General features: G+C 51.5%; 1 protein-coding gene across 1 annotated transcript in view; it reads right to left on the bottom strand.

Annotated features, from left to right (window-relative positions):
- Positions 1-209: 209 nt before the first annotated feature.
- The window catches only part of FRAS1 (Fraser extracellular matrix complex subunit 1), a 109,986-nt gene continuing 87,361 nt past the window's right edge, over positions 210-22,834 (bottom strand). The window contains exons 39-73 of the mRNA XM_085059861.1: positions 22,304-22,466; positions 21,459-21,594; positions 20,958-21,154; positions 20,459-20,612; positions 19,815-20,078; positions 19,510-19,698; positions 18,713-18,832; positions 18,116-18,295; positions 16,090-16,214; positions 15,378-15,518; positions 14,561-14,788; positions 14,318-14,431; positions 13,285-13,435; positions 12,621-12,780; positions 12,189-12,351; positions 11,716-11,962; positions 10,798-11,142; positions 10,385-10,545; positions 9,869-10,016; positions 9,574-9,779; positions 8,965-9,121; positions 8,225-8,425; positions 7,411-7,598; positions 6,973-7,248; positions 6,569-6,801; positions 6,063-6,223; positions 4,869-5,083; positions 3,743-3,893; positions 3,347-3,454; positions 3,014-3,173; positions 2,503-2,619; positions 2,232-2,398; positions 1,711-1,916; positions 1,261-1,407; positions 210-859 (exon numbers count right to left, since the gene is read on the bottom strand). Coding sequence (XP_084915987.1) covers positions 275-859; positions 1,261-1,407; positions 1,711-1,916; positions 2,232-2,398; positions 2,503-2,619; positions 3,014-3,173; positions 3,347-3,454; positions 3,743-3,893; positions 4,869-5,083; positions 6,063-6,223; positions 6,569-6,801; positions 6,973-7,248; positions 7,411-7,598; positions 8,225-8,425; positions 8,965-9,121; positions 9,574-9,779; positions 9,869-10,016; positions 10,385-10,545; positions 10,798-11,142; positions 11,716-11,962; positions 12,189-12,351; positions 12,621-12,780; positions 13,285-13,435; positions 14,318-14,431; positions 14,561-14,788; positions 15,378-15,518; positions 16,090-16,214; positions 18,116-18,295; positions 18,713-18,832; positions 19,510-19,698; positions 19,815-20,078; positions 20,459-20,612; positions 20,958-21,154; positions 21,459-21,594; positions 22,304-22,466 — 6,664 coding nt within the window. The 3' untranslated portion in view covers positions 210-274. The remainder of the gene's footprint in view (positions 860-1,260; positions 1,408-1,710; positions 1,917-2,231; positions 2,399-2,502; positions 2,620-3,013; positions 3,174-3,346; positions 3,455-3,742; positions 3,894-4,868; positions 5,084-6,062; positions 6,224-6,568; positions 6,802-6,972; positions 7,249-7,410; positions 7,599-8,224; positions 8,426-8,964; positions 9,122-9,573; positions 9,780-9,868; positions 10,017-10,384; positions 10,546-10,797; positions 11,143-11,715; positions 11,963-12,188; positions 12,352-12,620; positions 12,781-13,284; positions 13,436-14,317; positions 14,432-14,560; positions 14,789-15,377; positions 15,519-16,089; positions 16,215-18,115; positions 18,296-18,712; positions 18,833-19,509; positions 19,699-19,814; positions 20,079-20,458; positions 20,613-20,957; positions 21,155-21,458; positions 21,595-22,303; positions 22,467-22,834) is intronic.

Below are 22,834 nucleotides of genomic sequence, written 5' to 3'. Positions count from 1 at the left end.
CCCCGCTGCTCCCCGGCTCTCTCGGAGCCCCCTCCCTGCCAGGCGAGCGGTATGATTTCCCCACATTGTCCAGCCCCTGGGGGCGGGGCCGCCCGAGCTGAAGCGGCACCAGAGAGGTCGGCGGTGCCAAGTGGTGAGGCCGCTGAGCCAGGAGCTGAGGGAAGTGACAGCTGCCCCTGCTCGCCAGACTATAAAAATACCCGCGGGGGTTTTCAGTTTTGGGTTATCTTTATTTTACAGTTTATAAAAAGCTTTTCCCAATGTGCGTGCTCTGTTAAACTTCCGTGCCGTCGTGCAAATTACTGTGGACTTTGACTTCCAAGTTGACCTGCTTCACTTTCCTGCCCTTCCCCTGGCAGGCGCCGCCGCTTTCCCTCGGTGGATGAACGTTCCTGACGGTGCAGCACCGGCTGCCCACGGCGTTCGGGGCGCCCCGGGGCAACTCCACCTTGGTGTTCAAGGGGAGCTCCTCGGGAGCGCCCCTGGCAGCCTCCCGCTTCCTCCGCAGCTTGCGGCACTTCCTGGCGAGGAGGCAAACTCCGCACAGCACCAGCAGCAGCAGGGTGAGGGCGGCAAAGGCACTGCCCAGGGAAGCGCCCGTTTGGGACAAGGAGGCTGCGACGGCAGCTTCCTCCCGCTCCAGGAGCAGCGACTTCATGTTGGTGCCGTTCTTCAGCTGGTCGCCCTCGTTGTCGTAGATGAGGGAATCATGCAGCGCCGCCCTCCCGGCCCCCTCGGCCAGGTCCCTGCGGCCGCGCTGCCAGCGGCGAGCCAGGGAGCGCTGGACGCGCGGCCCGGCCGTGCCCTCGGGGCCGATCACGTAGATCACTTGGAGGTACCACTGGTGTCCAGCTTCCACCTTTCCCAAAGGGAAGGCAGGGACAGAGGGAATGTTAATGATGGCTTTTACATCAGGTGGTTCTGTTGAGAGCTGGTGTGTTTTGTGTCCCGTTTCCTGACAAAGTCTGCTGAGTGGGTTTTTCTAAGCACCTGAAGTAACACTGACTACCAAGTGAGGTGTTCAGCCTCGGCCAACTGCAATATTTTATTCAGGAACACGAATAATGTGTTTTCAAAGAGCTTTTTCCCAGGTGCTTCAGGAGAAAAAAACACCTTAAAATGACCAGAATAATCCAACCCATAATCCCCGTTTCCTGTCTCAGAGTTGGCTTCTGAAGGCCCAGGAACTACAATTCAAGAATTTGGGAGGTCCTGGGCAAAGGGGTCAGTTTTGGGCTACCAAAAGCACTGGGTACGTACCTTGTAGAGGGCATCCACCTTGAGAGTAAATCCATCAACTCCAGGCATGCTGCTCACTGAGTGGAATTCAGACAGCTCGGAAGCAAAGTGGGCATCAAAAGGCACATCATGGAAATATTTATCAGTCACTTCTGGCTGGTTTCGGTCCTGGAAGTCAGAGAGGTGTCATGAGGGATGCTGTGTGCTTTCCACAGGCAGGTTGGAAGCCAGGGCACCACACAACACCTGTGTAAGGGATCTCATCCCAATGCCCCATCTGCACACCTACACATAGGCATGGATTAAGAAACACTCATGGACAAAGAGTGTTTGGGAAAAACTGATCTTGGGTTCACGGTTTGCACCAGCACTGCAAAACAACCACCACGTTTCTTTCCTCATCCCTTTGCAGTCACTATCTGCTCGTTGCCAGGGAAAATCCCCAAGGGGAAGCAGGAGCAGAGGACTCACCAGGAGGAGGAATCGGTGTTTCAGGTACTTGTTGGGTTGGATGCAGCCGTACTGGGGGCCCTCGTTGTACACAGTGCCCGTGGGGTCGAAGAAGGGCACATAGCCATCCCTGCCTGTGCACAGGTAGACCTTTTCCAGCTGCAGCTTGTAAGCAGCGTTGAGGTTTTGTTCCGGGTGCCAGAGCACGCGCCCGTACAGGATTTGCCCTGGGGAGGTCGGGAGAAAGAGGGGCAGGTGAAATTCCCCAACAGGGAAAACACTGCTAAAACCAAATGTACCGGACCACATGTGGCCTGGGTTTAGAAGGGTTGGGATTGTTTGAGAAGGGTTTGGTGTGTGGGGGGTGACAAAACACGGTGCCAGAGCATGTTGTTTTACAGGGCTGTAAGATGCTCAAAATGTCATTTGTTGCTGTGGAAGAGGCAAAGCCAAGTCTGGGTTTTGCCCTTTCCTCTTCAGAAAATGGAAGCTGTGAGAGCAGAAACACTGGGCACAAGCAGAACAGGAAGGGTAAATCCTACCCTTGGAAAAAGTCCCTTTGTAATCCATTTCTGCCAGAGACATTTCAGATTTGGTGGGGTCCATCAGAAACACCTTCTCGTTGTTACAGAGCTGAAACTCCGTGTTCAGGGAGTAAACAACTGGAACTGGGCGGTTTGTCTGCTGGAAGGCAATTGGGATCAAAAACCTGGAATTGGGACAAGGAAGGAAACAGGAGAGATGAAGTTTGGACACATGTGCACCCCAAAGGGGCTGACCCTGCCCCGCTGCCGTCGGATGAGGCCTCCTTACCGCTCAGGAGCGTGAGCTGTGCAGGGCAGGGGTTTGTCTCCAGGCTCTGCCCACGGCTGCGTGGGCTGCACCGTGCAGGGGATCAGGAAGATGGTGTATTCTCCAGAGTAATCCTTCCTGGGAACAGACAGGAGACTCTGCAGTCACCAAGCAGAGCCCTGAGCCCTTCACCCAGGGCAGCACCTCTCTCTTGACCCAGCAATGTCCATCCAGCATTGTCTAGGGACAAATTGGACCTGGGGTGTTTAATGTGACCCTCTGAAATGCACTGTCGCCTCTGGGATTGATCTTTCCATGGGCTTCATTGCTGGAAAAATGCTTTTACAAGGAGCTGAGCTGATTTTTCCCTCAGCAGAGCAGTGTTTCCAGCCCTGACAGCAACTCCCCACATGCTCCAGCTCTGACCAAGCTCCTGAGCATTCCACACTATTGCTGGGGCTGCTGGAAGGGGACCAGGGAGAACACAGTGCTGTGGGAAGCTGCTGAAGGGGACTGGACCCCCAGCCCTCACCTGTTGTAGGAGCTGGTTGCTCTCCAGAGCTGGTAGGGAGAGTCGAAAGTCTGAGCACTCCACAGCAGCTGCAGATCAAACTCGATCCCTCCCAGGTGCTCTGGAGTCATTAAAGAGGACCTGACATCTGGCAGGCTGTGGTGCTCCATGACAAACAGCCCTGGGGAAGGACAAGGAGGTGACAGGAGGCAGAGTACGGAGAGGCCTCACCTCGTGCACCTCAGCACTGAGAGGCTCCTGGTGGGAAGAGGAGTTCTGTTCTGCTGCCTGCCCTGTCAGAGCAGAGCTGTGTGTGACACTGGCGTGTGTCCCTGTCAGGATCACTGCCCTCACCTCTGAACTTGGCCTGTGTCTTGAACTCGATGACCAGCCGGCCATCTTCGCGGATGTAGATGCGGATTATCTGCAGGCGGGCCGAGAGCACGCTGTCCGTCTGGATCCCTGCAAGGACAGCGGCACTGGGAGCTCACACAGCGCCCTCGCTCCTCTGCCAGCCCCAGCAGCAGTTGGGAGATCTCCAAAAGGCAGGCTTTAATTGGCATCATCCTCCAGTGAGTCAGCTACACGTCTCCTCTTTTATCTATGGGCTGCCCAAGCCTCCCACAAGCACAAAGGAAGGAAATATTCCGAGTTCCCCCCTCCCTCAGCACTCTGATGGTGGTGTAGGAACCAAGGGAAAAACATGAAGGAGGCAACTCTTCAGTAGCCCTTGGAGTGCCTCAGGCTCACCTGTCCTCCAGAGAACGGTGTCGTAGAAGAAGGAGAACTCCATCTCGGTGTGGTGCTCCAGGGAAGCCCAGCCCCTCGGCGCCGTCACGTAGATGTAGGACACGTAGAGAGGGACATGCACTGTCAGGAAGGACTGGGCAGAGTCCCTTACCTGGCAATAAAGCCCCAGGAAGGGGGTTATGCACCTTCCAAATGAAGCCAGAGGTGACTCTGAACGTTCTTTACACGCTGGTACCTCAGACAAACTTGTGCTTTATTTCAGAGGCAGCGCTAAGGCTCACTGGGGCCATGGGGCAAAGGAGCTCTGGGCACCATTTCACCTCAAAACCTCCCAGTTTCCAAGGCTGTGAATTAAAAATCAGCATTTCTTCTTGCTCAGGCCTCCCACAGCTCTGCATCTATTATCTGCAGAGTACAGCTGTACTTTGCAAGCCCTGGAGAGCTCAGGGAAACATTCCAGCCTGGCTGGTGCCAGGCTCCACATGCTCCACTGGGCACTTGTTCAGGCCAAGTAGCTCCTCTGGATTTGTGCAAACAATTGAAGCTATAAAAGGAAAATTAATGAAGTATTCCAGGCTGGCAGGAATTAAAAGAGATGATGCTGGCCATAGCAATTTGACTGGGAATTTAATGCAAGAACCTAAGGGAGATGTAGTGGGATGCACTTGGATAATACAGCCAGGAGAGGGCAGTGAGATACCTCAAATAGTGAAAGCCACTAATTTATAGAAGAACATTTTTGGCTTTTGGTCTGCAAGCCTGTTAATTAAGAAATGAGTTAAAATATCCCATGACCTCACTCTGCTGTGGAGCACAGGCTGATCTGTCTCTGCTCTGTCCCTTGCCCACTTATATTGTTTTGTATTTCAAGTATGGCCTTACATTAAAAATATATATGTATGTATTCCTCGTTCTCTGAAGATTAAGCAAGTAAAACCTATGTTACCTCCAGGAAAATAAATTTTAAAAGTGCACACAGCACTGTTCACTTCCAGGTGAAAGGAGGGAAAAGCCACACTCCACCTGTACAGAGCAGAGCAGCAACTACACCTGAGTGCAATGCAGAGCTGTGCCTAAGAACAGAGAGATGTGGAATACATGGGAGAGCTCTGGATGTGCCTCTCACCTGGAAGTCAGCAGTGACAGAGCCTCCACAGACATCAATTAACTCAGTCATGTCATAATAGGCGTCAAAGGTCCAGATGCAGCTCTTGAGGTTGAGGTGCTGGTACAGCTGGATGCTCTTGGGCTCCCTCACCGCAGGGTCCAGCTGGTAGGGGCGGTCATAGCCTGGGCCCAGCACGAAGCTGTCGTGGGTCACTTCATCCAGGAACCCTGCCTCTGGAGTGAGAGACATCAGGACACTGATCTCTCTGATTTTAAACAGCCCAAGGCGGAGTATGGAGGTGTTTTTTCACTCTGGAATCATGGGAGCTCCTCTCCCTTCGTTATCCTGGAGGTCAAACTGGACATACTCAGGTCTTCACAGGGGAAAATATTGCAGGAATGGGATAAGCATCCTAAAAATTGAACTTATGGACCTATTCATTCAAGATTGAAGTTAAGCTTTAAGAAACAAGGAACAGGTTGAGTATGGAATTACCAGAATGAAGTGCAACCCACTGCCCACCATGGATCTAGTGTAGATCTTATTCCCTGGGCTGTCAGAGACAGTCTGCCTGTCCTTTTCAGCTGTCACATTTCCTTCAGCAGTGAATTGATTTTGTTGCCTTGTGGAAGACCTCAGTGACCCAGACAGGGCAACCAACCCTGTGGATCCTTCTCTAACAGTGTGGATGTCGCAAGAGAGATTTGAAAAGCAGAAAATCACCAGTGAAGCTACAACCTCCTCAAACAGAGCAATGTTCAAACATTCCCATGCATGGAATCTCATCTCCAATGGGGCAACTCTGGTCACTTGTGGCTAGCACAGGTCTTTCCCATGAGAATTCTTTTTGTGTTTTATAAACAAAGATAAAGTTTGGATGTTATTAAAAACAGTGTCTCGAGATTTGGACAGTGCAGGCCTGGCCAATCAAGCCTAGGGGGAGGTTTCTGACTGACCAATCTGGGTGACCTTTGAAAAGTCTATATATATGTTGGATTCAAACAATAAAGTACTTTTTTCTATGCCACGCTGAGAATCGGGGCTTTCCTTCTCTGCTAGCGGCTCAACAGCGACATCCACTCCTGTTAGAACAGGAAGATTCGGTGTTATTTACATCATGTCAAGAGAGCCCAGAGGAAGACAAAGCCGCCCTCTCCACATTTCTTTCCAGGCTTCCACGTTCAGGAAGCAAAGGCTGGCATTGAAGGTTACCTGAGATGCCTCTGAGGTCTCTGACAGTGACCAGGTTGGAGCAGACATGCTGCTGCCTGTAGATGGACTCAGAGAGAAGAAAATGCAGGTTGTGCAGCGGCAGTGTGGAGATGAGGGGCAGCATCCCATCCTGGTGGGGGATCTGCACTGAGATGTGGATCCTGGAACAAAAACCACATTGAGACAGCAGAAGAGAGCAACCCTGGCAGGCACAGGATCCCCACAGCAGCACAGCCCAGGCAGGTGAGCCTGATGTTTAGTTTCAGCTGGGTTTCCCCAGCTGCACATCTACTCCTTAAGCTGTCCCACCAACTCCCAATTCCTGAAAGAAAGGGCAACCCCTCAGCCAAGGAGGATGTGAGAAGAGAGTGGGAGCATGAACCCGAGCACCCCATGCTGCAGGAGAGATGTGTTTTCACACACAGGTTCTCCTTGTGAGCCCAGGCACCTCTGTAACCCTAGGGGGGCTGCTGAAGGGCTGCATTCCCCCTTCTCCAGCCTCATACCTGTTGGGATGCTCCTTGTGCTTCACATCCAGGTACTTAAGCGTGGCAATGAACGACTGTGCCTGGAACCCTCGGGCTGTCCCTGCGACCACAGGTGTGTGACAGATGGCACTGTCTGTGCCTATGGTCACCACATTGCTCCTCAGGGGGGTCCCCACGTGGCCAGCCTTGTCCACAGCTTTGGCCACGCAGCGCACGTGGAACCGCCGGCTGAAGTAGATGCTGTCCAGCACCTGAGGGAACAAGGAGGGGGAAACCAGCAGTGCTTCCAGCCAGGCTCAGGGAAGAACAGCGCTAAATTTTCTAAACCCCAACAACTGTGTCTCCCAGCAAGTCCCAAATCCAAGGGGATTTCAGGCCAGAATCTCCGTGCCCCTGCAGCCCCGCTGTGCCTCCCCGCGTACCCTGTGGTTGACGCTGGTGAAGGGCGTGCTGTCCGTGATGGTCTCGAAAGGCGACCGCGCTCCATTGCCATCCGTGGGCGCTGCCACTTCCCAGCTGAACTGGATGGAAGACTGGTTGATCCCAGCGTCGCTGCAGCGCTCCTTCATGAGGGCGTACTTGGGGAAGTGAGGGTCACAGGGGGTGACGCAGATGAGGGGGTACCCTGGGGAAGGGGATTTCTTAGCGCCGTCCTTGGTCACTTCTTCCACGCGGTCGTAGTCGGCCAGGGTGACGACCTGTGTGGATGCAAGAGGGCAGCGCTCAGCTGGGGCTCAGGGAAAGGGTGGAAAAAGCCATCCTTCCCTCCCACGTTGTCAGCACAGCTCTACATTTTATTTCAGAAATCACACTGCGGTTTCCAGTCCGTACTTGAAGGGCACTAAATCACATCCACTCACCACGGGAGGTGCTGGGAGAATCAGGCTCCCTGCTGCCTCCTGATCCAAAATAGTCACTGTGGCAGTGCTGGTGTCTCCAAGAACTGCTTCCACTGGATCATCTGGGCCCAGCACCAGAGAAAAGGACTCATGCCATTCCCGGTCTTCATTGGACATGATCTCCACCTTGAACATGATGTGGGCCACACCTGTGGGAGTGAATGTAAGAAAAACAGAGAGAAGTCGATCCATCATCAGAGACTGCTCTGCAGTTCTTGTACAAACCCTGTGCAGCTGCTCTAGGCTGTGACCACAGAGACATGATGATAAAGTACACATTATAAATTTTATTTCCACTCATTGCTGCTAATAATTTACCCACAGAAGTCTACTCGAAGCATAAAGCTCAGGTTATGACAACTGATCCGATCGATCCAGTGATAGATTTACTAGCAGATGCCATGCGAGGATTAATAATGACTGTCTTGTATTAGCTGTCAGAAGGAAATATCTGGGATGCAAAGCACATTCCCTTCCCTGCTCTCCCTCAGACCGGTGTCCAGAGCTGTTTGGTGAAAGCTTCTTGGTCCAGCAACACGGTCTGAGATGTTAACAGTCCTACCTCTCCTGAGGAGGACTTCACTCTGCCAGGTGCCAGTGGCTCTTCCTCTGGTCTTATCACCCTTTGTTTAACACGCCAGCTTTTTTGAATTATAAGATTACAGCAAACCTCACACAGAAAGTGGCTTTTCCCAAATCTCCTGGATGTTCTGACACACACAAAATGTCCCTGGTCACGCCCCCACCTGCAACCCTCCCTGCAAGGCCCCTTCACCTGGGCTGAACTTGAGCATCCGGCTCTTGGGGTAGTAATCCACGCCGGCCTGCGCGGAGCCGTCACGGGTGCTGCAGCGCACCTTGGAGGTTCTGTTCTGGTCGCCCCTGCGGAGCACCGGGATGTGCAGCACAGCCACTCCCTCGGGGCCCGGCGGCTCCCGCACCTGGTACGCGGCCTCTTCGAACTCGATGGTGGGGGCTGCGGGGAGAGCATGGAGGGAAAAGCCCCAGGTTTGCACCGCTGGCTGGTTCAGCTCAGCTCCTTTCGGGCTCACCTACACACCTTCAGAGCAAGGGGCTCCTCAAAGCAGGGGCCAAACAGCTTTGGGTGTGAATTAGGGCAAAACCTAACAAGTGTGTTGAGCTGCAGATGGCAAATGATCCTCCCATCCCTGCCTGCCTCAAACCCCCAAATCCTTGCCATGTGCTGGTGCTCCAGCCCCCGCTGGAGCCTGAGGGACCTGGCATCCCCCTCCTCCCCCAAAGATCTCTCCAGCCCGTGATGGAGAGAAGGGAACATCTCCCAGGGGAAGCACAGCAACTCCCCGTGGAACTGCAGGGGAATGGGACACGGGAGAGGCGGTGGGTCCAAGTACTGTTATTCAACCCCTCCCTTCAGCCCAGCTGCACACAGGGCTGTGACCATGGCAATGAAGGCATCCATGTGTACTGCACTGATGGGACTGTGCTGATTCCCTTGGAACCACCACGACATCCTTGTTGAGCAGCCTCACTCACCATCTTCATCATTGGTGACAGTTATGGTGGCCACATCCATCTTCCCAATCCTAGCTCCGCTCCAATGGTTTCCAAGTGGGCTACCCAGATAGAGCTGGAACTGCTCTTCTGGTTCAAAGGCAGAGTCATCACTGATGTGAACACTGCAGTTCTTCACCTAAAGCCAAGTGAAGAGGAGAAAGCAGCAAACACTGATAAATCCACATAATCCAGTGAAGCCACGTAAAGGCCAAGCTGTACTTCCCCATCCAGGGTTTCACATCCAAGTGCTGTCCATCCTGGAAGAAACCCTTCTGGTTTTAGGGCTGCTATTTCAGTGTGGACAAACCACACCGTTACATGATGAGACACAGAAGCAAAAGCATCTCCTTCCACAAACCCACAGTCCTCCTGACACAGCAGATTTGCATTTCACAATTTAACCAGTTTAATCATGAAACACACAACCCCTTCAGAGTCAGGTCATATTGCCAGGAAAAGAATTTGTGTCATCTTAAACCAATCTGGACAATCTCTGTCAGCTCCCTCTGATGAGGCAGAGCCGAGGAGGAGATGTGAACCTCTGCCAGTAATGGTTCTTGGTTCCTCCACGAGGCAGGTCCAGCTCACCTTCTCGCCTTTCAGGAAAGTGATGCGAGACTCCTCTGCGTCCCTCCTCTCTGTGAAGTCCTGCATGACCTGTGCTGTGTGGCTGCGGGTGTAGCACCTGACAGAGGACTCATAGCTCAGGTCCCCTGTGCGGAAGATGGGGATGTGCAGGGTCCCCTCCTTCTCCCTGGCCGTGTAGGTGTCCTTGGTGAACTGCATGCTGGGCACTGCAGGGGGGCAGAAGCAGAGCCAAGCAGTGCTGAGGATCCACTCAGAGGCTGGGATGGACAGGATACAGCTGCCAGGGATCACTTACCATCTTGGAGGATGTCATTAATGGCCACGATGGCTTGGAAGGGCTTTGCCAGCTCGGCTCCGTGTGGGGAGCTGAGATAAACAACAAAAGTCTCCAGCCCTTCTATCACCGGGTACTGTGCATCATCCAGGATTGTCAGGGGGCAGAACTGGGAGGAAAGTGGAATTCCTGCTGTTAGAGGTACAAAGGTTTCATCCTTCCCAGCACTCACATTTGGGAGTCTAATGTAAAGTCAGGCCTTTACTGAATCCACTGATCAATGGAAAGAATGTTCTACATAAATTCAGCATATCATTTCAGAGAACACACAGCCATCTTTATGCTGGAAGAGGTGCCATTACCAAATCTCCCCTGGCTGGAGTGCTGATGGGATGGGAGTCTGTGCCTAGCAGACTCATTAACAGTTCTCAAGTGGCCCTGAGAGGATTTTTAAAACAAATGGTAGATATGTACAGAAATACAAGAGAAGTGTCACCAGACAGAGCAGACACAGCAAGAGTCTAAGTGGCTCCTCACCTCCTCTGTCTTGCCTGGCCTGAACTCTATTTTCCTGGAGCTGGGGACATAGTCAACTCCCGGGCTGGCAGAGGGCGGGTCTGATGTCCGAGTGGCACACCACACTGATGTGGGTGTGGAGAGGTCAGGTCCCTGCCGGAGCACTGGAATCTCAATGTGTCCTGCAGTGGCACACGAGACAGAGCAAACTGAGAGAGCAGCCATGTACCACACACACACTCCTTTCCCTTCGGCACAGCCTTCTGCCTTCAGCACTGCTCCAGCTCCCAGCCTCCCCCTCAGCACAGAGGGAACCGCAGAGCCCCTCTGCACATCCTTGATGGTTCTGCTGTGCCTCGAGTTGCTCCTTCTGACACCTCTTCCTGCTGAAAGCTTCCACAGTGAGCAGCCCAACACAGCCCCCTGCTCCTCACCTGCAGCCTCGCTGACAGTGAAGGTGGCGTTCCCCAGGAACACCGTGGAGGCGTCGTTGGGACCGGCGATGACCACGTTGGCTGAAGCCCGGCTGCCGATGCGGGCGTTGTCCGAGGCGTCGGCCAGCACCACCTCGAACTCCTCTTCCTCCTCATACTCACTGTCATCGATCAGAGTGACATCACAGGTCACCACGGTGACACCTGGCCCCAAAATGAGGCGGTTCTCATCCACCAGCCCCCGGGACTTGAAGTCGGAGCCGGATTCCAGCATGTGAAGGCTGCTGCCCTTGGCCGATTTGGGGATGGTGTAGCAGATGGCAGACACGGTGCTGCTGGCATCCCCTAGGAAGCAACAGGAAAATCCTGTAACTCTGTGGAAATACTTTTATGCTTGGTGGAGACACTGTTCACTTAAATAATAAAGCAGCATTCACAAAAAAAGGGGGAGGAGAGAAAAAGAACACTATCCCTGCTCCTAAACTTGCATAGCAGCTGTCTGCATAGCAGCTGTCTTAGACATTACTTCCAGGCATGTTCCTAATCCACACCCAGGAAACTTGCCTACTAAAGAACACCCAGCCCAGTGACAGGGTCCACATAAAACATTGTCCAGATCACAGAGTAGCAGCAGATAAATACAAGGGTTTGTTCCTGCTCGTGCTGGGAGTTATAACAAATCCAAAACCACGAAGCTTTAACAGCAGAGATAGGCAAGAGTGAAAAAATAAAACCCACTGCGCTGTGTGTTGTTTGCCATTGCAGCTGTGCCACAGAACCTCTTCTACAACATCAGAGAACACCCCAAAACCATAAGCAGGCAAACCCCAAGGTCTCCCTCTCTGCCATGACAGTTTCCCCTCTGCACATGTCCCCCTTGGGGAAGGTCAGCACGTCATCCTGCCCGGCCCAACCCACCTTTCCTTTCCACAGGAGCTGAGAGGAAGCCGGCACTCTCGCTGACATGGAACGTGCTTCTGTCAAACTGCAGCGTGGGCTCATCCTCAGGGTCTGTGATGGTGACAGTGGCCCGAGTGATGTTCCCCAGCAGGGCATAGGCTGGCATGCTGAGCTCCACGGAGAAGCTCTCCGTGCCCTCGAACACGCTGTCATCATTGATGGTGATGGTGCAGGCCTTGGTGTCCTCCCGCTCCTCGAACTGCACCTGGAAGGCAGCAATCCAGCTGCTGTGCTTGGACTGCCTTCTGGAGCTTCCTGTCCTTCCTGTCTCACTCTGGCCCGAGTCATTCCTCTCCTGACAGCAAACGACCCACATGATTTTACAAAAGAAATACACCCTCCTTGGTGTTTTTATCACTTTTCATCTGTTCTTTCCTCCAGGCTTGGTGGCAGGTATGGTCAGGCTGTCCCTTTCCTGTGTCCCCACCTACCTGCCCTGCATACTCCACATAGTCCTGCTCTCCAGGCTGTGATCCAGATCCAGCAGTGGCTGTTCCCTGCTCAGTGTGGCACAGGACAATGCTGTACTGGTTGAGGTTCCCGAGCCGCCTCACAGTGATGCTCATGGAGCTGGCGCTCTCCCTGACCTTGTAGCTGGAAAGGGATCAAGCAGACACAAATAACAGGCTGGGGAGCAAACGCTGTGTGTTTGTGTGACCCTGAGCACCACAGACTCAGGGTGAGTGTGGCCTCTGCAGAAAATCCAAGGCACAAAAATAACGAAGGACTTGGGCATAGGGCAGCTGCTCCATGGTTTAGCCCTGCAGGTCCCTCTCCTCACTGACAGAATTCCATTCCCATGCTGTAGGGACCTCATGAAAGAGCCCAGCTCCCAGCCAAGTGCTGTGACCTGTGCCACTTACCTGGTGTGTGTAAAGCTGAGGAGGGACCACTGGATGTGGAAGATGTTGCCGCTGACCACGTTGGGTTTGCTGTCCTTGACTAGGAACTGAAAGCTATCCATGGTCTCCTGAACCTTCTCCTCGTGCATCACATACTGAATGAGGCCCTGGTTCACATCCTCTGCCAGGAGGGGACATCCAGTGAGCCAAGAGAGAAATCCAGTGGCAGTTTTATAGATGAGAAGCATGGAGACACGGATCCACATGGCCACAGGGATCAGAGATCACAGTGGCACAGGAAGCAGTTACCCCCTCGCCTGCCCTTCCCTCAGCCCTGCAAGAGTGAGCTTTCCCCACATTGCTGACTCTGCACTGCTGGCTGCACATCTACCAGACCTTGTGATGATCAGATGCACCTGCAACATCTACAACTCCTCTTTACTGCCCCAAGTCACATCTCCAGCTCTAACAACTCCGGGGAACCTGGGTGTGGCTACAGGACTCAGGTTGCCATCTCTAAGAAATTATAGGATTTCTGCAACTGACAGCAAAGTTTAATGCTTATTTTTGACACACTTTGGAGATCTGCCCCTTGTCTTCTCCCCTCCCACCTTTTTTTACCTTATCTTAACAAAACTGAAGCAGCTGAAGGAAAAAGGCAGCAGGACACAGTCCAGCTCCATACCCTGCGTAAAGGTGGTCACAGCTGTCCCTGGTTTCAGCTTGTTCTCCACGTGACCATTTCTGGGACCAGTTGTTATCTCGTAGATCAGCTGTTTGTCATCTGTGTCAGGATCTGTCGTCAGTAATTCCTTCTTAGTGATGAGATTGGTGACCTGGATTAAAGCCAAACCAAGGGAGTAAAACTGAAGCTCCAGCAGTGCAAGTCTGATTGACTGTTCACACAAAAAGCCCAACCATCCCTCTGTCAAAACAGTTCTCCATGAGGGAAAATCCAGGGATGTGAAAGCACAGAGCAGCCTTAAACAGAGAGGCACCTCTCGAGGTGTTTCACAACACAAGAAGGATTTAAATTTTGACTCACACCTGGTTTGTTTAAATTAAAAAACCAAATGTGGCTCAAAGGAAAACAAATTCCAAAGCAGCTGTCCAGCCCTAATCTAGCTGGGACTATAAGCTAGGACAAATCTTTTGGTTTCACCTGGAAACCTCTATTCCATGAGCTGTGCTGACATGGATCTGACTCAGTTCCACCACATTTTGCTTTCTCTTCAAAAACAAAATGTTTTTAACAGCAGGAGAAAGAGAGAAAATTGAGCTGCACAAGGCTGCAGAAGTGCTTTTCCTGAAGTGAGGAATTTGAGCTGAGATAGCTATTTCTTAATACAATTTCTTACTACAGTGCCTTCCACTCATGTTTTCTGAGAAGAACCAAAGTGTTTCTTTGCAGTTAATGCTGGCTCCTCAAAAACAAGCTGAGAGTGTCCTGGGGTTTTGTTTGGGCTTCAGCAAAACAAAGGCATGTTACAGCAAGAAATTCTTGCTCCATATCTTTGGAAAGCCATGTATCTCTGCCATGGCTGCTGCAGCACATCATCAAGACATCTCCACCATCAGCAAAGCTAAAAATATACCCCGGGGTGGGTATTCTCCACCACAAAAATAAAAATGCTGAAGGATCAGGATATTTTCCTGCAAAGCCCCTTCTCCTGGAACAGCCTGAGAACCAACCCAAGCTGAGCCCAGGCAGGTGTTACCTTGCCATCCGTGTACTCCAGCCACTGCAAGCCCAGGTTGGTGACCACCCTGGGTGTTCCATCATCCACAGGGAGGATGTCCACCTGGAAGCGCTGTGGTGCTGCCGTCACAACCTGACAGAAGTTCAGAGAGATGGGTGTTACTCCCGGAGTCAGAGCCTCACCCACCATGTCACCAGCTTAGCTCCATTCATCTCTGCCGGGATCAAGGCCCCCTTCCCACTCCTCCTCCTCCTCGCTGACCTTCTTCCCGCCGTCCTGCAGCACGAAGAAGGGGTTGGTGCCGTCAGACACGGTGAAGGTGAAGCGGTCCCTGAGCGCGCCGCTGCCGTCGTGGCTGTAGCTGACGCGGTTCTGGTAGATGTCCTCCATGGTGAAGCTGCTGGCCGGCAGGCGACGCTGCCCGCGGCCACTGCGCTCGATCAGCCCGTGCCGGGGTGGCTGCACCACCCGGAACGTGATGGACTCCACCTGCACATGGAGGGACAAAGCTGGGGACCTCACCTCAGGACCAGGACACGCCTGTCCAACCAGAGACTTTCTGCCCAGGCAGCTTCCCTGTGTTCATGTTTCCAAGCAGGGCTAACATAATGTGTTTCTGGTTCCCCCTGAGCCCTCCTCTGTCCTTATCCCTGTCCCAACATGACTCACTACAGAGCAAGACACATCCCACAAACTGCTGGTTCAGCTGGTCTGAGACAGCTCCCACCCCTGTGACAGCTCCATGAACACAAGAGCAGCCCCCAGTCCTGCAGCCATTCCAGACAATGTGTCCCTTGCCACTTCTGCCGGGGTGGAAGCAGCAAAAACATTTGGAGAGGATTTTGGCTCAGGACAACAACAGGCAGCCGGGAGAGCTCTTGCTGCAGGAGAAGTAGCAGTGAGGTAGAGCCAACATTAGACAGCTCAGCCTCTGGCCAGACCCAGGAAGGGGAGGAAATGCCATTTTCATCCATGCTAGGCATAAACTTAGTGTCAAGGGCATAAGTCTTTGAAGACAAGCCCATTTTCCCAACAGCAGAAGAGGGGAGGGAGGAGGCCAGGGGGAGTCCTGCCTTACCTCTGTGTCAGCATCTGTTGCTTTGAGCTCAAACTCAGTGATGGTTTTTCTCACCCCTTCCTGAACTGTGATCCCAAAGCTTTGCACTACAGGTAAGGAGTCATCCACGGGGTTTATGGTGATGTCAAATGTCTGGCTCACCTAGGACAGGAGGAAAAGCCTCTTGTGATGAATTCAGCCTTCCAAGAGTGCCACTTCATTGCAATAGCACAGCAACCCCCAGTTTGGGTCATTTCATTTCAGCCTAGTCTACTGAGTAAATCTGAGCTTCTAAGCCCCAATCATGTGAACATGACCTTTTCTATCCCTCCCCACTAATTAATTCTCCCTCTTTCTGTGATATTTATGGACATCCACTTTCCCTCCCCCTCTCATTCTGTTTTGCCCCTCTCCCTTTCTGTGCAGCTCTGCCTTTTCTCTTTCAGAAAGCAGGAAAAAGGCATTTCTCCAGGGTCTGACTGTCGTCACTACGCCGTCAGTGCACTGGATCAAAGCTGAGCTCCAGGAGCAGTTGGCAAGCAGCTGAAAAGCATGCACTCAGATCTTGGTGAGCCAGTCCCACGAGGCCACTTGGCAGGTGGCTCTCAGTTCCCTGCACAGGGCTCACTCCCTGCCCTGAGGGATGTAGGAACTCTCACAGCAGGAGAAGGAACAGCAGCCACCTCTGCCCAGGGCACCTTCAGACTCAGGCAAAAGCCACGGTGGGACTGACCTCGTTTGTCCCATCAGACACAGAAAAGGTGAAGGCATCCGTGTGCTTTTCCATGTCACTGGTGTGGACATACTGGATGCTGCGAGAAACCAGGTCTGCCTGGCTGAAGGAACTAATTCTTGTCCCTGGAAAATGAACAGTAGGGGGAAAATGTGCAACAGAAAGAGCGAGGCAGGGAAAAACAGCAGGAAGTGGGACATATCTAGCCGTAGGGACTCAGTTTTGGCTTGTTCTGCTCCAAGTCTGTCCCATGAACCTCAGCTGAGAAAGGGATTTAGCTGGCACAGAACCTCCTAAAAACTACTTCTGCCAAAAGAAGTCCAGGTTTTTCTGACCTCACACTGTCAGAACATCCTGTTGGGAGTGGGCCTCCCGGGGCAGAGGGGGAGAGAAGCAGGGAGGAAAATGGTCCATGTGACACTTGAATTGCCACTGCTGGGCAGGACTAACCCAACCTTGGTCCAACTAAGCCATCCTCATCACTGAGGATGAGCTAAAGGCCTCCTGGCCTCACAGCAGTTTCCCAAAATGCTTTCCAAGTGTCTGCTCTCTCTACCCCTCCTTGTACCCCTGCATTTAGTACAGACCAAGTGCCTTTTTCAGCACTGATTTATAGTGACAACTTTACAGGCCATTAGGTGTGACACAGCCACAGAAAGGTACCTGACAAGCATTTTAAGAAGCACTTGAGCTTTTTAAATCTCATTGCTGTGTTCAACAGTTTTACTGCTGTTATCAACAAACACCCTGACAAGAAGTTTGCCACCAATATATCATGGCAAATGGCTGCTGACAAGTATTGGCCACACTACAAAAGACACCAGGATGTGATTTAAATAAATGAGCCAAAATGGAAGAATCAGCTAAGACTTCCTCAGAGCTCATTAGCTGTAAAGGTTTGGGTTCTCTTTTGAATACTTCAGTACTCTCTCCTTAGGTTTAGGTCATTTAAATCATGACTACAGCTCCTTCCCAGTCTGTGACTCTGTATCCTTCTTAGTCCCTTACAGACATGAAAAAGCAGAAATCAGAATCATCATCACATTTTAAATAACAGAAGGAATAAAATCCTTAACTCAAGTCTCCAAAGTACAAGATGCACTGTTTAATTTGCAATTTAGACAAAAATATTGCAAGTTTTTAATTTACTCTCAGCAGGGGGTTTGCTTATTATAACTCATTCATTATTCCTGCCCTTTCAACACGTTTTTGGTGAGAAGATGAGGCAAACCACACATTAAAACTGAGCAGTACAGGGACTGTCTGATTTTTGAAAACACATAGCAGATATTTCCACTTTAATCTCATGTTAATGAGAAATCTAATGCTAAGAAGAAATATAATCTTAGATGAGGATAATAAAATCAGAAGAGCATATTATATGACAGCATAGATTTAGATTAATTCATCAGAGAGGGGCAGCACACACACACTGTCAGCAGGCATGAAAGGCAGCTCTAAAATTCAGATCACGTGTGCAGGTAATTATTTGCTGAGTTCCACAGGACTGACCAGCACCCCTCCCTGAACAACCAGAATTCATTATCCAGAAAAAACATCACACCCCAAATGTAGCTTCCTTTAAACTCAGTGGACAGTTCCCTTCCTCCCTCCAAAGCACAGCTAGGGAAAGAGGCTGGGTTTTAGGAATCAAGGGACATAGTGCCCAAGAGGGGGAGAGAAAGCAGGTTCACCAAGATGGGCTGTTTCCATGGTCATTAAGGGATGGATTCTTTAGGGTACTGTGCTGTTCACAGCAAAAGCCAAAGGTTTTCTTCTGATGCAGAAGTAGCAATAGGGCCATAAACTGTCCCAGAGGCTGAATAAATCCTCAGCTGTGATTATTGGGCTGGTCTGCCTCCACTCACCTATCCTCCAACTCTCTGGGCTAATGTCCATTTGATTTCTAATGAGAAACAGAATTCTGCACTGCTGTCTCTGAGCAAATTTTTCCTGCAGTAAATGTTTAGGGCTCAAAAGCTGCCAGTGTTTTGCTGCTCTGAGGGCCCAACACCTCCCTGCTCACCTGGGAAGGCCACATGCTCCAGGTGGCCCAGCTGTGGCTGCCGGGTGACCTTGTACTGGAGCTGGGAGGCCTCGCTGTCCTGGTCAGTAGCCGAGAGCTGGAGCGTTGTGATTGTCTTCACTGAGTTCTCATCCAGTACCAGCCCTTTGTTAGTGATGATGGAGGGGGGAAATCTGTCCTCTGGAAGGGTTAAATACAAAGCTGAGTTAGGAGACACTCACCTTCCTTCCCTCGGGTACTTGTGCTCAAGCAAAAGACAACACACATGCAAAACATTTTCATAATTCCAATACAGGAACTTCGGGCCTTACCATTCATCAGGGATGGTAACATGATGTCTTAAAGACAATCTAAACAGCATGTAGATATTTAGGGGAATTTTTCTACCTTTTCAGTGAGCTTGTCAGAAGCCAAGGAGCTAATCCTTACATCTGCAAAATCTCCCATGCCCCTCACTTCAAAGGCATTTGAACTGACAGCGCATCAAATCCGCATCTCGAGAATTACATTTTGCCTTGCAATACATGTGGGGTGGCAATCTGTGAGCAGGTCTGAGCTCTGTAGCAAAGAAAACAAAACTTCAGCACTACTTTTTACCTATTACATGGATATAAAAAACCTGGTCCGTCTGTTTGTTGCCATCTCCATCAATCACATCAAAGGTGAAGGGGAAATTTCCACCGGGATCCCCTTTCTTGTGGCTGTACACCACGTGCCCTGGAGGGAGGGACAGGAGAAAAGAGATGCTTTATTACAGGCTGTGGCATTTAACTTTGGAAGCAGGCTGGCACCATCAGCCTAGGGACTTGGGCTTGACAGAGCTCCTGGATTTGGGTTTCATTCCTTTCTCTCTGTGGCTAGCACAAGTCTTTCCCATGAGAACTTTCTCCTGTGTTTTATAAACAAAGATAAAGTTTGGATGTTATTGAAACAGTGTCTCAAGATTTGGACAGTTCAGGCCTGGCCAATCGGGCCTAGGGGGAGGTTTCTGACTGACCAATCTGGGTGACCTCTGAAAAGTCTATGTAAGTTGGAATCAAAATAATAAATCTCTTTTTTTCTTGCCACACTGAGAACCTGGGTCCTTTCTCTGCTAGCGGCTCAACAGCGACATCTCTCTGTTCTTTTTCCTCTGCTGAGGGAGACTTTTTAACGTATGTTTAACAATCCATGGTTCTGCTCTAACATAACAACCTGCTCTTACTTCTTTCCCTCTCCCTTTCCTACATCAAGTCATCCTCTCCCTCTCATAAACATCACAGGATCACAGAATATCTCAAATTGGAAGGAACTCATAAGGATCACCAGGTCCAACTCCCTGCTCTTCACAGAACTACCTAAAGCAGCCTTGGTTTATATACTTGCCGAGAGTACCTAAAGTCCAGCACTCTCACCTTTGTTTATATCAGCCTGGGTGAAACTTTTGAGGGGTCCTTTGGCAGAGATCTGGACTGGACTATCAGTTGTGGTCAGCTGCAGCTGGCCCCTGCTGGGGTCCCCCCTCAGGACAAATCTGACAGTTGTGTCCCCTGAACGACCAGCTGCTGCTTTCAGGTGCTGAGCCGTGAGTGGAGCTGCAGAGCCTGCACCAGAGAGAGCAAATCTACAATCAGCTTTCAGCCAGCCCAATGAAGTGACTTGTTTAGACTGGACCACCCAGCAGCACTAAGCAGTGTGACTCTCATCCCTGTCCCCATACCAGCTGGGAGCTGCAGGTCCCTGTTGACAGCTACCACAGGTGGCTGCTTCCTTGGCAGCTCCATGGAGAACTCCAGCCTCCCTGCCTGCGTGTGGAGCCCATCCGTGAGGGAGAAGCCAAACTCGTCTGTCTGTGCTGCCGCACCGCTCCGAGTGTAAACGATCAGCTCGTCCAAAACGTCCTGGTAGGTGAAGGAAGAGCCCCTGGACAGCACTTGTCCCTGCTCCGGGGGCTCCACCACGCTCTGCCTTCTGCGGAGCTGACCTGGCAAACAACGGATGGATGAGCACGGCGGGGAGGAAACAGCCTGCTGCGGACAGAGCCTTCACCTGACACCCTGCCTGGCTTTGCCACTGCAGAGAGATGCCACCTGACAACAGGGACAGGGGGAACACAGCAGGGAATGTCCCAGGGAAATGCATGCACTGCCTCTTTCTCCCCTCCCTCCAAGAGTGAGAGACAGCTCTCCAACAATAGGGCTGTCCTCAAGCACAGTCCTGTGGCTGCTGGGCCAAATGTGCTTTATCCCACGTGCTAGGCTCCCCTCTCACATCAGGGGCTGTTGCATGCACACAGTGAAGACAGACAGACACCAGTGCAGAAAGACCCCCTGTCCCTCACCCCCCCAGCCTGTCAGGACATACCATGCTCAGGGCTTTGGCTCACCACGATGACCAGCTCACTGTTCTGGGTGTCCAAGTCCTGCAGGCTGAGGGAGGCGTTGGTAACAACCACAGCTGAGCCCTCCTGCACCCGGACAGGCTCCAGCACCATCTTTGGGGGCTCATCGTTCTGCCGCTGCACAAAGGCACACAGCCAGAAAAAGGAGCATAAGCACAAGGAAAAGACCCACCTGAAGGAAATGCAAGATTCCAAATGACAGTACTGGTGCTGACACCACCAGTCCCTCCAAATCTATCCGGCATCATGGCTGCTTCCAAGAGGGAGGAGATGCCAGGCTAGTAAGCGCTGGGGAAGAGGCTGCAATGCACAACTCTCCTCAGGTGTCACAGGCAAATTATGTGCCTGGCCAGGGGAAGGAATCTCCCTTTAACTCCCTTCCCACATACTAAAAAGGAAGGAACAAAGCTTGCACTTGGAAGGTGTTCATGTGAAAGGAGAGGACTCTGGCAGCCAGCGTACCTGGATTGTGATGTTGATGCTCTGCACCTCTGACTGGCTGAAGCCATCGCTCACATAGAAGCTGAAAACATCACTTGTGGGCTCAATGCTTTCATGAACACTCTGGAAGTAGTAAATGCTGTTCTCCAGAACATCTTGAAGGGAAAAGGATGCATCTGTGCTCCCAGCAGACTCACTCTGCGGGCCAAAGCTCTCTCCTGCAAACCAGAATATCACCAGTGAAAGGATGCTCAAGTGGCTGATAAACTCAACACAAACCCAGCAGGATGAGGGGAAGAACAGCACATTGTGAAGGCTGCAGAAGGAGGGATGTTCCTTCCTACAGCATGGCTTTCCATATCCTGTGACCTTTGAGAGAAACAATATCTGCTGTGTTAGAGTGGGCACTGGGGAAGCTGCAGTTTTAAATGCAGCAAAAGTGATCCCCTTCATGGGACATGACAGATGTGATCCTGTCAGGAGCACAAACCAGCCAGGAGGGAGGAGAGCCAAGCAGTTTACCTGTCCTGGTGTTTTCGATGTAGCCATACACGGGCAGAGTGACAACAGTGACCCTCAGGTCCTCCTTGGCAGCAGTATCATAATCAGCAGTGAAGTGGTGATGGGCCAGCAGTGGGACCCTGCCCCCCTCATCCACCTGGAAAGCAACAGCAGACAACACAAATCCTTACTGAACGAGGCTGCCTCCATGGAAGAGGCTTGTCTGGGCTCTGGAGTGCTGTCCCATCCTCCTCTAGGTCTGTTAAACAGGAATTCAGCAGGGAGGTGAGGTGGGATGGGAAGAACAGAGCCTGCCTGGCCTCCAAGAAGAGCCTGTGAATTCTTTATCAGGGCAGGAAGGGAACTGGCAGAGTCATGCTGACCTTCAGGAAGGCAAGACCTGCATTTCTTGTTGAGGAGAGCCTTTGAAAGGCAAGGGAGGGAGAATGCAAAGCTGGAAAGGAGGGAGATGACTTCCAAAGGTTTTGATAAGGAGTGTGAGATGCTGTAGTTAATGCAAAGCACCAGGTGTCTTCAGACTTGTCTTCTGAAGACATCTGTTACACACAAGCTGGTGAAATTAGGCATGAGATATTTAATAGGGGTAAATCTGACTTGCTCCACTGATATCAAAACACCCTAGAGACAACCAGCTCCTGACTGGAACAGATATAAAAAGATGAGATTCAGGGATGCAGATGGACTGTCAGCCTCCTCAGGCCTCCAAGTGATTTGTTCACCCTTTGCATGGCACAAGCAATACTATGTTTCATTCGGTGATTTCCCCTCTGTCCAGGAAAACAGTTCAGTTGCTCCCATCTCAGCCATTCCTGTCCCTGTTGCCAGTGTCCTGGGCAGCCACTTACAGTGATATGGTCAGCAAAGGCGATGAGTAAGGGCAGTGCCTGGGCAGATGTGATGGTGACGGTGAACATCTGCCTGTCCAGCCGGTTGTTGTCAGCATCCAGAACAGAGAAGTGGAAGATGTCTGTAATGGGCTGATTGCTGGTCTCAAACGTGGTGGAGTAGCTGTGGAATCAGGACACATTTAGAGTCAGAAAGTCTTACTGACCCCCAGGCAAATACATCCCACCCCTGCAGTTAGAGGTGAGGTAATTCTCTTGGAAGAGAGGTGGTGTCTCAGTGCCCAACCCTCCTTCATACTGATTCCCTGAGTTCTTCTAAATCACTGGTTTAGGTGTTGCCTACCTAATGGCATCACAGACATAGAAAAAATCCCCATAATTTGAAGCTACACCAACTTCTGCCATTTCAGATGTGCAAAAACACAGCAAATGCTCTTATCATAATCCCAGAGAATACAAGAGCCAAGAAAGGAAAAAATATCTTGGAAGCATTGCACTAACATAATATAACTCAGAGATCCCTGGGGAAAA

This window comes from Lichenostomus cassidix, chromosome 4 (assembly GCF_008360975.1).
Source record: "Lichenostomus cassidix isolate B80296 chromosome 4, HeHo_3.0, whole genome shotgun sequence".
NCBI lineage: Eukaryota > Metazoa > Chordata > Aves > Passeriformes > Meliphagidae > Lichenostomus > Lichenostomus cassidix.
This window is presented reverse-complemented; position numbering and strand designations above follow the sequence as displayed.